Source organism: Eptesicus fuscus, chromosome 5 (assembly GCF_027574615.1).
Source record: "Eptesicus fuscus isolate TK198812 chromosome 5, DD_ASM_mEF_20220401, whole genome shotgun sequence".
NCBI classification, from domain to species: Eukaryota; Metazoa; Chordata; class Mammalia; order Chiroptera; family Vespertilionidae; genus Eptesicus; species Eptesicus fuscus.
In genome coordinates, this window is record NC_072477.1 from 9452703 (window position 1) to 9465490 (window position 12788).

General features: G+C 49.0%; 1 protein-coding gene across 1 annotated transcript in view; it reads left to right on the forward strand.

Annotated features, from left to right (window-relative positions):
• Nucleotides 1–824: 824 nt before the first annotated feature.
• CATSPERB (cation channel sperm associated auxiliary subunit beta) overlaps nt 825–12788 on the forward strand; it is an 81675-nt gene continuing 69711 nt past the window's right edge. The window contains exons 1-3 of the mRNA XM_054715454.1: nt 825–909; nt 3632–3720; nt 6633–6773. Of these exons, the coding sequence (XP_054571429.1) occupies nt 828–909; nt 3632–3720; nt 6633–6773 (312 nt within the window). The 5' untranslated portion in view covers nt 825–827. The remainder of the gene's footprint in view (nt 910–3631; nt 3721–6632; nt 6774–12788) is intronic.

Consider the following 12788-nt stretch of genomic DNA (forward strand, 5'->3'; position numbering starts at 1 on the left):
GGGAAGGATCTGTCCAGGCCTCTCTCCTTGGCTTATAGATGGCTACCTTCTCCCTGTGTCTTCACATCATCTTCCCAGCATCCAATTGTCCCCTTCTTATAAGGACGCCAGTCATATTGGAGGAGAGCCCACCCTAATGTCCTCATTTTAACCTAACCACCTCTATAACGACCTTTTCTCCAAATACAACCACATTGTCAGACACTGGGGTTTAGGACTTCAATATGAATTTTTGAAGGGGGGCAATTCAGCCCATAACAGATGTTCGCTTACACGCATAGCGGGCACATTACAGGAGAGGAACACTGACCTTGGAAGATTCATCATGGAAACAAGCTTGTTCTTGTCCAGGGAAGAGAGCCTCATCCCTCAAGGTTTCTCACGACAAACACAACTCAGAAAAGGCCTGAGTCAGGAGTGGCCAGGGCCTTGCATTTTTGGCACACGTGGATGGTCTCTCCCAAAGACACTGCAGTCAGAATCTCAGATTAAGGTACAGCTATGCTGCCCTCAGCGACTTTAAATCAGGTTCTGTTTTTTCGCAGTTATGGAATTGATCACACCTCTCCAGAGGCTATCTACATTGGAGAAAAACCTGAGCCATACCTCTTTAGTTTGCAACAATTACATTTATAAATATCTTTAATACCAATTAGGGAGTAAATGTAGAGCTTAGTCAACTATTATGTTACCTGCTTTTGTCACGTAAGAAATATTTTTAACTTAAAGGAAGAGATGTTTCTTAACTATGTAGTTGTTTAGAGCAGAGGAGCTCAAGAATATGTTCAGAGTTATCCAATGGAAATAATCCTTATTTCTTCCAACAGATGGAAGTGCTACTTTTATATGTTATAATTTTGCTTTTGAACATGCTTGATTTTTCATCAGGAATTATATATAATAATAAAGGTAAGTTTAAGTTTAAGACTCTCATACTCTTTATTTTCTTATCAGGATTTCTTTATATCCCTCCCTTGCTAACAGTTACAATATTTTTCTTTTAGTACTTCTTCATTACCATATCTTCCACTGTTCCGAGGTATTATCTACTGTACTCTGGTTCAGAGGTTTCTAACAATACTACCGTGAATGTATTGTTAAGTTGTGTACATAGAGACTTTTCTTTTGTTATAGTATTTCATTACTTAGATGTCATAGACTCTTTAAAATTTAAGAAGTATTTTATATTTGCAGAACTTTATTTGAATAGATCTTTTGAAATAGATCTTTTTTATTTTCCTTCCATGAATAGTTGCTTGTAGTCTGAATTATAAACTGAATTATAAGGCTAGTAGATTAAGACTGAGAAATTCTCTGATATACAGTGACCTTTGAACAACGGAGAGGTTAGGGAGCTGACCCCCTGCAATCCAAAATCTGTGAATAACTTCTGACTCCCCCCAAATTTAACTCCAGTGGTCCCTCGCTATCTGCAGGGGTTTGGTTCTAGAACCCCATGGACACCAAAATTCACAGGTACTCAAGTTCCTTCTATGAAATGACACAGCTCGTAGAAGAATACATACAGTTGGCCCATACCCCAGTGGTAGATCAAAAGCACTATTTGAACTGGATCATAAAATGTGTTAAAAGATGAGGCAGAGAATGGAAATAGAGAGGATTACTGGTGTAGGCTCTGCAGCAGCAGTTCTCAACCTGTGGGTCCGGACCCACAGGTTGAGAACCGCTAGCAGGGTCGCCTAAGACCATCGGAAAACACAGATATTTACATTACGATTCATTAACAGTAGCAAAATTACAGTTATGAAGTAGCTACGAAAATAATTTTATGGTTGGGGTCACCACAACATGAGGAACTGTATTAAAGGGTCGTGGCATTAGAAAGGTTGGGAACCACTGCTTTAAGGAGTTTATTCATCAGGTGGAGTGTCAGTAAAGATTTTTTAAAGCAGATAAGTGGTTTGGACTTTAGAATCAAATTATAGCTTTAAAAAGTAGATCTGGCAGCATTGTCAGGTGTGGGCAAAGTAAATATATGGGGTGACCTTGAAAACTGTTTAACAGTATAACCTCAAAATGTACTTTAAGCCATATTTGTGATACTAGTATTAGGTCTTTCAGAGCCCCCTCCCTTTCATTAAACTACTTGAGGCCTGGTGCACGAAATTCGTGTACTCAGGGGAAGGGGGTCCCTCAGCCCGGCCTGCGCCCTCTCGCAGTCCAAAAGCCCTCGGGGAATGTCCAACTGATGGCTTAGGCCCGCTCCCCCCGAATTAACTCTACTTTTTTTTTATATGATTTAATAAATATGTTTTTTTAAATGTATTGGATAAAAGCTAGTATTATTGTAACTTTGGTTTGTAACTCCAGATCCTGTTTTCTACATAATTTAAGAGATTACTGTATTTAAGAAAGTATTAATTTATGTTTTGGGGCACACAATGTATAAAGTTGTAAATTTGTGGCATCAATAACTGAAAGGGGTGGCGATAGAACTGTAAAGGAGCAGTTTTTTATGTTATTGAAGTTAAGCTGCTAAATATTCAAATTAGAGTGTTTGCCTTTAGGATGTTAAATGTAATCCCATGGGAACCACAAAGAAAATAGCTAAAGAACATATACAAAGGAAATTAGAAAGGAATTTAAATGTTTAACTATTAAAAAATCAACTCTATAAGAGACAGTAATACAGAAAATAAGGGAAATATGTTAAAAGGCATATAGAAATTTAACAGCAAAATGACAGAAGCCTCCCTTAGTCAGTAATTATTTCAAATGTAAGTAGATTAAACTCTTCAATCAAAAGAGATTGGCAGGATGGATAAAAACACACATGATCTGTCCTTGCTGATGTTGTTCAGTGGTTAGAGCGCCAGGCTGCCCGCCCTAGGGTCACAGGTTCGGTTCCCAGGACATTACTGTTATTGTTTTCAGTTCCTGAATTTCCTTTTTTGGTTTCTTTTTGGGTTTTCTATCTCTTTATTAATATTTCTATTTTATTCATCCATTGTTTTGTTAACCTTCTCCACCTCTTTCATTACTTCTTTGAACATTTTTAAGATGGTTGTTTTAAAGTCATTGCATTTTCTCTTCCCCTCGCCTCTCCCTCCCTTCCACTCTCTGTAAAAATCAATGGGGAAAAACTATAACCTCAGGTGAGGGTTAGCAAAAGCAAACAAACAAAAAAACACATGTGATCCAACTTTGTTGTGTATAAGAAATTTACTTTCCATCCAGATAAGGAGAAGGGCTCTTACACCCACCTACCCCCCTTTTTGGGAGAGGAGTCACCTTCATATTAATAGCTCTCTATTAAAACAATATTTTTTCCAATCTCCAAATCCTCTCCTTTTTATATGCTCACAAGGTTGAGAAGCTTAAGAGTCAAAAACTATTTTTTGACTGTCTCTGAAAAATTTGCACTGTGGCCGCGTATGTGATATATTTTATTGTAGTGTTCAGTCAAACCTTCCTTTTTACTATCCTGAGTTTGTATCTCTAAAAGGAAAAGTGGTAGAAGACTTAGAATTGTATCTAGAGGTATATGAGTTTATAGCACACAATTATAATTGTTATTCTTTTAGAACTATTTTGTCAGTTTATAAGTATAATTTTAATGGAAATTATTCTATCAGTAACCCAAGATTATATATATATTTGTATTGTTTAGTTGATGCCCTGAACTACTTTGATTGTGCCTCCCAAGGACTACCCACAAAGAATGAAATAATCAAGTTGTATCTCACCTCAGATGACTTGGTAAGGTCCACTAATAGCACGTTGCAATCTTTCACATTCCTTTTAACTCCATGTGTAAAATCAGTAGCACCGGACTGTTCAACAATCTCCCACTGTGTTCAGACTTAGGGAGGTAACATTCTATATAAATAATAATGACAACCGGAACGGTGAGCCGAGATGTTTCTCCCCGGGGTCGCATCTCACCACGCGGAAGGAAGAGCTCCTCAGACAAGAAGATTTAAGCAAAAGTGTGAAAATTTATTACAAGCAGATTCAGACACCCCGCAAGGGGAGTGGAACTCAATAATGGGCTGCGCATTCAAGCTTGTAGTCCAGGGATATACACTGAGTGGCCAGATTATTATGACCTCTGAACGCATAATAATCTGGCCACTCAGTGTATATCCTATATAATGAAAGGCTAATATGCAAATTGTCCCATTTACCAGGAGTTTGACCAGCAGGCAAGCTGGCCAACCGCCCATGTCCCCTCCCCCTGGCCCGGCTGGCCAGACCCTACCCATGCACGAATTCATGCACCGGGCCTCTAATATATATATATATATTATTGAGTGGCCAGATTATTATGTGTTCAGAGATCATAGTAATCTGGCCACTCAGTGTATATAGACTAGAGGCCCCGTGTACAAGTGCATGGGTGGAGTCCCTTGGGGCAGCCTGTGGGGATTGAGCTGAAACTGGCAGTCCAACACCACCTGCCACTCCTGCCTGCCGCTCCTGCTCATCCCAGCCCCACTGCGCCTGCCATGGGCTCATGCCCAGTCAGTTCCAATTGGGAGAGGCTGGCACTGCCACAGTGGCACTCGCCAACCGTGAGCTCTGCATCTTGCACCCATCATGTTAGGGGTGAGGGGGGGGGGGCCCTGGACACGATTGGCCGTCCAGGCATGCGGTGGGACACCCTTGCCGACCGGGGATCTGGATCCATCCCACTAACGTTCATGCCGGTTGTCAGAAGCCATCTGGTGGCTGCTTTGATATTGTTTCTTCCTTGCTGAGCATCTAGGGAGGGGAAGCTGGTCAGTCAGTACCTGGCTTTTCCTCCAGAGATTGGACCTGCAGGACTACTGAGGGAGTGAGTGGCTGCTGCCAGGCTGGTGGACCGCCAGGACAGGTCGGTCAGCTGAGCAGCGCTCCCGCTGTGGGAGTGCACTGACCACCAGGGGGAAGTTTCTGCGTTGAGCATCTGCCCCTGGTGGTCAGTGCATATCAAAGCGACCGGTCGTTCTGGTTGTTTCATGGTAATGGTTGCTAAGGCTTTTATTATATAGACTAGAGGCCCGATGCACAAAATTCATGCAAGGGACTTGGCCCTCGCAGCCGCAGCAGCTTACCTCGGCCCTCGCAGCCCTGACTTCATCCGGAAGGTCGTTCGGCTGTCCAGTCTAATTAGCATATTATACTTTTATTATTATAGACTAGAGGCCCGTTGCATGATATTCGTGCAAGAATAGGCCTTCCTTCCCCTGGCTTCGCTCCCAGCTGCTCAGGAGCCTGCAAGTCCTCGCTCCCAGGTTGCCCAGGAGCCTGCTGAAGCACCACTCCTGTAGTTCCCTCCACCACCACCCCTCCCCCTCATAGCAGGCGTCCCGCCCTTCCCGGCCGCTCCACGCCTGCACATGCAAATTAACCCTCCATCTTTGTTGGGTTAATTTGCATACTCAGTCCTGATTGGCTGTGGGCATAGCGGAGGTATGGTCAATTTACATGTTTGTCTATTATTAGGTAAGATGGGAAAAGAAGAGCTTTAGAGGAAGAGAGAACTGGCAACCCTGGATCAAATCTTGTTCCTTCCATGTATGATCTGTAGGCCATGGGGCAGGTTACTTAAACTCTCTGATCCCCAGTTTTGTCCTCTTTAAAGGGGAATTATAACCTACTGCTTGGGTAGTTATGATGTAGTAGGTCTAGAAGTGGTGTCAGTAGAAATAATAACTAACATTTATAAACTACTTATGTGTGTCAGGCATTTTTCAAAGTTATTTTGTGTTCATTGTGACATTTAATCTTCTATAAGGTAAGAACTGTAGAGTAGTACGGAAGCTACTTGGGTTTACTCTCTGGAGCCTGTAAAATAAACTGACAAAAGACAGGTTAACAGGAGAGGGAAAAAAAGATTTTCTTTATACATGCCATGTGTTTAATCATGGGAACACTCAATGATAAGCAGTTCAAAGGGGTGGTTAGAATTGGGGCTTATATACCATCTTAACAAAGGGCAATAAATTGTGGAGAGTGACAAGACAAAGGAAAAGCAGTGTGGGTTTATCTTCCGACCAATCCCCATTAAATTGTAAGTTCCACGAGGGCAAGGATTTTTGTTTTTTGTACACTTCTGTTTCCCCGGCACTAGATCACTGCACAATTTGTAGAAAGGGCTCAGTACATATTTTTAGAATGAATATGTCTCCCCACTTAGCTAGGTAACTTATCCAAACTACTGGGAGAAATAAATGGATTCAAACTCTTAGTATCAATCAGCATTTGTGATTGCTACATTTTTATATACCTTCTTAAAACTGGGAGATACCCAATAAAATGCAGTAAAATGAGTTTTGCTTTATGCATTTGTTTCTTTTTTATTTAGACCCAAAATCGTGATTTTACTAAAACAGGGATATGGCTTCGATTCTATGCTTATTAAATGTAATAATTTTATGACCATTTCTATGACAGAGATGATTATAAGGATTAATAAAATTCATTGTGACACTAGCGTAATAGGTTACTGAGTTCTGAAAGTGAATTTTTCAAAATAGACTCTTTTCCTAGTGCCTAGAATGACTAGAGATAATTGTCTTTAGCAGCATCTACTTTTCATAGATTTCTTCTCCCTTTTAAATTAATGTAATATGCTTTCTTCACTGAATTGTCATTGCTTGTTTGTTTGTGTTTCCTCTTTCCTACAGATAATCGAGTGTGTTTTCCAATCTGACAGTAACTTTCCTTCAAAGGACTTTCTAAGCGTGTACACATCAGGAGGAGTTGCTCCCAGCTTGAGAATCATAAATAGTACATATTCTGGCATCTTCCACTTTCATTTAAAGCTGGTAATTACATTTTACTTTATTCTGTGATATATTATTAACAAGAAGCATACTCTTCTTAATATGATGTGGGGTTTTTTAAATAGCTAGTCCAGTAATATTACATCTATATTTTTTTAAAACTCGACAATAATGTTATTCTTTTTGCTTTAAACAGTCATATTTTTTAAAAGAAATTAAGAAAAGAAAAAATATACATGGTTGTTTGCCATTTACCTACATATTTACTATTTCCACTGCTCTTCATTCTTTTCTGTTTTTTTTTTTTTTTTTTTAAATTTCTTTATTGATTAAGGTGTCACATATTTGTCCTCATCCCCCCATTCCCATCCCACCCCTCTCCCCACGCATGCCCCAATCCCCTGTTGAACTTAACCGTTGGATAGGCTTATATGCATGCATACAGGTCCTTTGGTTGAACTCTCCCCCTCCCCCCCCTCCCCTATCCTCCCTCTGAGGCCCGCTAGTCCGATCGATGCCTCCTTGCTTCTGGTTCTGTTCTTGTTCCTCAGTCTATGTTGTTCATCATTTCCCCTAGATGAGCGAGATCATATGTCACTAGATATATACTAATAAGAACTGAATGTGAGACGAGCAATAATAGTTATGCTGACAGGCAAATGAATCAATCTGTAGCGAGCTTCCCCCTGGACCAACAGTTCTTTTGAGACCCAATTTCAATGTCCAGTAGTTCCTTATGTGTACATGTCAGCACTGACCCCTCAGCTCTGGATGGTGGACAAATGGTGGTAATGGAGGTCCGACTCCCTCTGGTTTGGTCTCGGCCGAACCCAGGGGCACGGCGTCACCCGGACTAAGGGGCACGTGGCCTCACCCATACCCAAGGGGCGCGTGGTCTCACCCGGGCCTGGGACCCAGCCTCACCCGGATGGATCCAGGGGCGCACGGCCTCACCCGGACCCAGGATCTGGCTTCACCCGTACCCAGGGACGCTTGGCCTCTCCCAGACCCAGGGGCACGTGGCCTCACCCGGGCCTAGGTGCACGAGGCCTCATCCGGATCCAGGGACACATGGTCGCACCTGGACCCAGGGACGCTTGGCCTCTCCCAGACCCAGGGCCACTTGGGCTCACCCGGGCCTAGGTGTACGAGGCCTCACCCGGATCCAGGGACACATGGTCTCACCCGGACCCAGGGACGCTTGGCCTCTCCCAGACCCAGGGCCACTTGGGCTCACCCGGGCCTAGGTGCACGAGGCCTCATCCGGATCCAGGGACACATGGTCGCACCCGGACCCAGGGACGCTTGGCCTCTCCCAGACCCAGGGCCACTTGGGCTCACCCGGGCCTAGGTGCACGCGGCCTCACCCGGATCCAGGGACACATGGTCTCACCCGGACCCAGGGACGCTTGGCCTCTCCCAGACCCAGGGCCACTTGGGCTCACCCGGGCCTAGGTGCACGAGGCCTCACCCGGATCCAGGGACACATGGTCTCACCCGGACCCAGGGACGCTTGGCCTCTCCCAGACCCAGGGCCACTTGGGCTCACCCGGGCCTAGGTGCACGAGGCCTCATCCGGATCCAGGGACACATGGTCGCACCCGGACCCAGGGACGCTTGGCCTCTCCCAGACCCAGGGCCACTTGGGCTCACCCGGGCCTAGGTGCACGCGGCCTCACCCGGATCCAGGGACACATGGTCTCACCCGGACCCAGGGACGCTTGGCCTCTCCCAGACCAAGGGCCACTTGGGCTCACCCGGGCCTAGGTGCACGAGGCCTCACCCGGATCCAGGGACACATGGTCTCACCCGGACCCAGGGACGCTTGGCCTCTCCCAGACCCAGGGCCACTTGGGCTCACCCGGGCCTAGGTGCACGAGGCCTCATCCGGATCCAGGGACACATGGTCGCACCCGGACCCAGGGATGCTTGGCCTCTCCCAGACCCAGGGCCACTTGGGCTCACCCGGGCCTAGGTGCACGTGGCCTCACTCGGATCCAGGGACACATGGTCTCACCCGAACCCAGGGATGCTTGGCCTCTCCCAGACCCAGGGCCACTTGGGCTCACCCGGGCCTAGGTGCACGAGGCCTCACCCGGATCCAGGGACACATGGTCTCACCCGGACCGAGGGATGCTTGGCCTCTCCCAGACTCAGGGCCACTTGGGCTCACCCGGGCCTAGGTGCACGAGGCCTCACCCGGATCCTGGGACACATGGTCTCACCCGGACCCAGGGACGCTTGGCCTCTCCCAGACCCAGGGCCACTTGGGCTCACCCGGGCCTAGGTGCACGAGGCCTCATCCGGATCCAGGGACGCATGGTCTCACCCGGACCCAGGGACGCTTGGCCTCTCCCAGACCCAGGGGCACGTGGCCTCACCCGGGCCTAGGTGCATGAGGCCTCACCCGGATCCAGGGACACATGGTCTCACCCGGACCCAGGGACGCTTGGCCTCTTCCAGACCCAGGGCCACTTGGGCTCACCCGGGCCTAGGTGCACGAGGCCTCACCCGGATCCAGGGACACATGGTCTCACCCGGACCCAGGGACGCTTGGCCTCTCCCAGACCCAGGGGCACGTGGCCTCACCCGGGCCTAGGTGCACGCGGCCTCACCCGGATCCAGGGACACACGGTCTCACCCGGACCCAGGGACGCCTGGCCTCCCCCAGACCCAGGGGCATGTGGCCTCACCCGGGCCTAGGCGCACGAGGCCTCACCCGGATCCAGGGACACACGGTCTCACCCGGACCCAGGGACGCCTGGCCTCCCCCAGACCCAGGGGCACGCGGCCCCACCCGGGCCTAGGTGCACGAGGCCCCACCCGGATCCAGGGACATATGGTCTCGCCCGGACCTAGGGGTGCGTGGCCTCTCTCAGACCCAGGGGCACGTGGCCTCACCTGGACCTAGGTGCACGAAGCCACCCTGACCCAGGGGCGTGTTACCTCTCTCAGACCCCTGGTTGCGTGGTCTCACCCGGATCCAGGGGCTCACGGCCTCACCCGTACTCGGGACCCAGCCTTACCCGGATCCAGGGGCCCACGGCCTCACCCGGACCCAGGGTTCAGATTCGCCCGGACCCAGGGGCACATGGCCTCACCCGAACCCGGAATCCAGCTTCACCTGGACCCATGGGCGTGTGACCTCACCCAAACCCAGGGGCGTGAGGCCTCACCTAGACCCAGAGGCATGTGACCACATCTGAGCCCAGAGGCTCGCAGGCTCGCCTGGACTCGGGTCTCAGCGGGGTTTCGTCTTCTTGATCCCAATTCCTGTTGGTCAATTCCCTCTCAGCAATTCCTTCGGTCATTTTCTCAGAGCTCCAGGGCGGCTGCCGCAGAACTCGTTGGGCGGCGGGCTCGGCAAGGCTCCGGTGTGCCCAGTGCCCGGCGGTGGGCTGGTCCGGTGTCGCTGCGTCGGCCCTTGGGTCTGCAACGGTGGCCAGTCGCTGAGCGTGCGCACCTGGCCACTTCGGGGCATTGAGATTCTTGAAGGACTGGAGGTCAGCAAGCACGGAGTCTCCCACCCCATGTCTCCCAGGGGCTCGTCTGTCTGTGCTCGGCAGCGAGTGGAGCCGTCCCCTCAGCCGGAGACCGCCGGGGGAACTGCGCCGAGCACGTTCCAGGCCACCATTGTGTCGCCTGAGCCATAGTTCTTAAAGTGTGGACTTTGGGTCACCAGCATCAGCATCATCCTGCGTACCCCTCTCTTTTATTCTAGTTGTAGAGCATCTGCTCAGCCAGCCCCCCGGTCTTTCTGGCTGGTGTCTGCTCTGCTCTCCCGTCGTAGTCTCAATATTGTTGTGGTAGGCAACGATCAGGCTGCCGCCCTATGTCTCCATCTTGGTCCTCCTTTGTACAGTTAAGTCTTGATTGTTGTTGGTGTCACTGGGAGGAATTGTCCTCCAGGCCAATTGGCCGTGAGGACCCTCTTTGTCCATATAGGAAGAGTTGCTGTGCAGGAGACATGTTTGTGGGCCGGGTCTTGATGCAGCAATGCCTTGGTGCTCACTGAGTCTGCCTCTAGAATGCCTCCCTTATGCAAGTGATTGAAGTCTGGTGTCATCTCCCACCAACCACTAGATGCCCTCGTTTCTGGGTCTCCAATGCAGTGTGGGTCAGCCACTACCTGAGGCACTCAGCAGGAAAAAGCTTCTGCTCAGCTTGGCTGGGGCGGAGCTACAGGGTGGAGCCTACAACCTTGGCTTCCTGTCAGCCCCGCCCTATGAGGCTCCTGTGTCTGTGTCCCTCTGTATTCCTTGCAAACTCCTCTGAGAGAAACGCGCCCTGGAATTTCGCCCACTGCCAAACAGTCCAGTCCCTCCCCTAATGAATCTGGACTCCCAGATTCTCGCCTGGAACTGGGTTTCAGTGCAGTTGGAACTGGCGTCCCTGTCTCCTTCCCAGCAGGGCCACCCAGTGGCGCAGGCAAAAGTCCGTCCTCTGCGCACCTTCCAGTGCGCGCGTCTGGAGCCGCCGCTTCTCTGTGCCTCCGCCACCACAGCCCAAATTCATTCCCCCAGCGTGCGCCTGGCTTCCCAGGGTTTCGCCCGGAACTGGGGTTCAGTGCAGTCGGAACTGGGGTTCAGCACGGTCCTGAGCTTATGTCTCCTTCCCGCTAGGGCAGTTCAGTGGCGCAGGCAACAGTCCGTCCTTTGCGCCCCTTCCCGTGCGCGCCTCTGGAGCTCTGCCTTCCCCCGCTCCTCTGTGCCTGCGCCCCACAGCCCAGATTCATTCCCCCAGCCTGCGCCTGGCTTCCCAGGGTTTCGCCCGGAACTGGCGCTCAGTGCAGTCGGAGCCGGCGCTTAGCGCACTCCGGAGCCTTTATCTCCTTCCTGCCAGTGAACGCCGGCCAGGCTGTCAGCCGCGCCCTCCTCTCCGGCTCCATCCTCCCCGCAGGCGCGCACGCTCGTGTCTCCGCCAGTTTCTCCATACCTCAGGCTTTTACGGCTCCCCCGATTGTCCCCGTGGCCCTCTCCTTCCCCCCAGCTGTGGGCATCTCAGTCCGCCAGCTCTCCTGTGGTTCTGGACGATGTCCGTTCCGACCTCTAGTTGTGCCTTTGAAATTGTTGTGCCCGGCTGCAGGTTAGGTGTTTCACCTATGCCGCCATCTTGGTTTCTCTTCTCTCAGTTTTTTGAAAGAGCCATATCCCTCAGGCCTCTAGACTCACGCGGCCTCAGCACCCGCCGTGGGGCGGCGAGCAAACCGCACTTCTCGCGAGACTCTAAGCTACCGCCTGCTCTTCATTCTTTTCTGTAGATATAAGTTGCCCTCTGGTGTCATATCCTTTTCTCTCTTGAAGAACTTCTTTTAGCCTTGGCCAGCATGCTCAGTGGTTAGAGCGTTAGTCTGTGCACCGGAGGGTCGGAGGGTCGCAGGTTTGATTCCCAGTGAAAAGCATGTAGCTGGGTTTCAGGTTTCTTCCCTGGCCCTGGTCAGGGCGCATGTGGGAGGCAACCAGTCAATGTGTCTCTTTCTCATCTCTCTCTTTCTCTTGCTCTCTCTTACCCCTTCTCCCCACTCCCTTTCACGCTCTCTAAAACTCAATGGAAAAAAATGTCCTCGGGAGAGAATTTAAAAGAACTTCTTTTAGCATTTCTTAGAGTACAGGTCTGCTGGCAAAAATTCTCTGAGATTTTTTCCCCGTTGAGCATATTTTTATTTCAACTTCTCGGTAACAACTTCATTAAGATGTAATTTACATACAGAAATTCACCTACTTAAAGTGAACCATTAAATGGTTTTGAGTATATTCATTGATTGTGCAACCCCTGTGTTTTCTCCTAAAAAGTTTCTAATTTCACCTTTTACATTATTGATCCATTTGGAGTTCACTTTTGTGTGTGGTGTGAGGTCGGGGCCCACATCATCCTTTCACATGTATACAACCAACTGCCCTAGCACCGTTTTTAAAAATACTCTTATTCTTTTTCTATTGAATTGTTTTGGCACCTTTGTTGAAAAAAAAAATTGACTGTAAATATGAGTGTTTATTTCTGGATTCCCAATTATACTGCATTGCTGCTCTATACATTGATATATTTTTTTTTTTAATT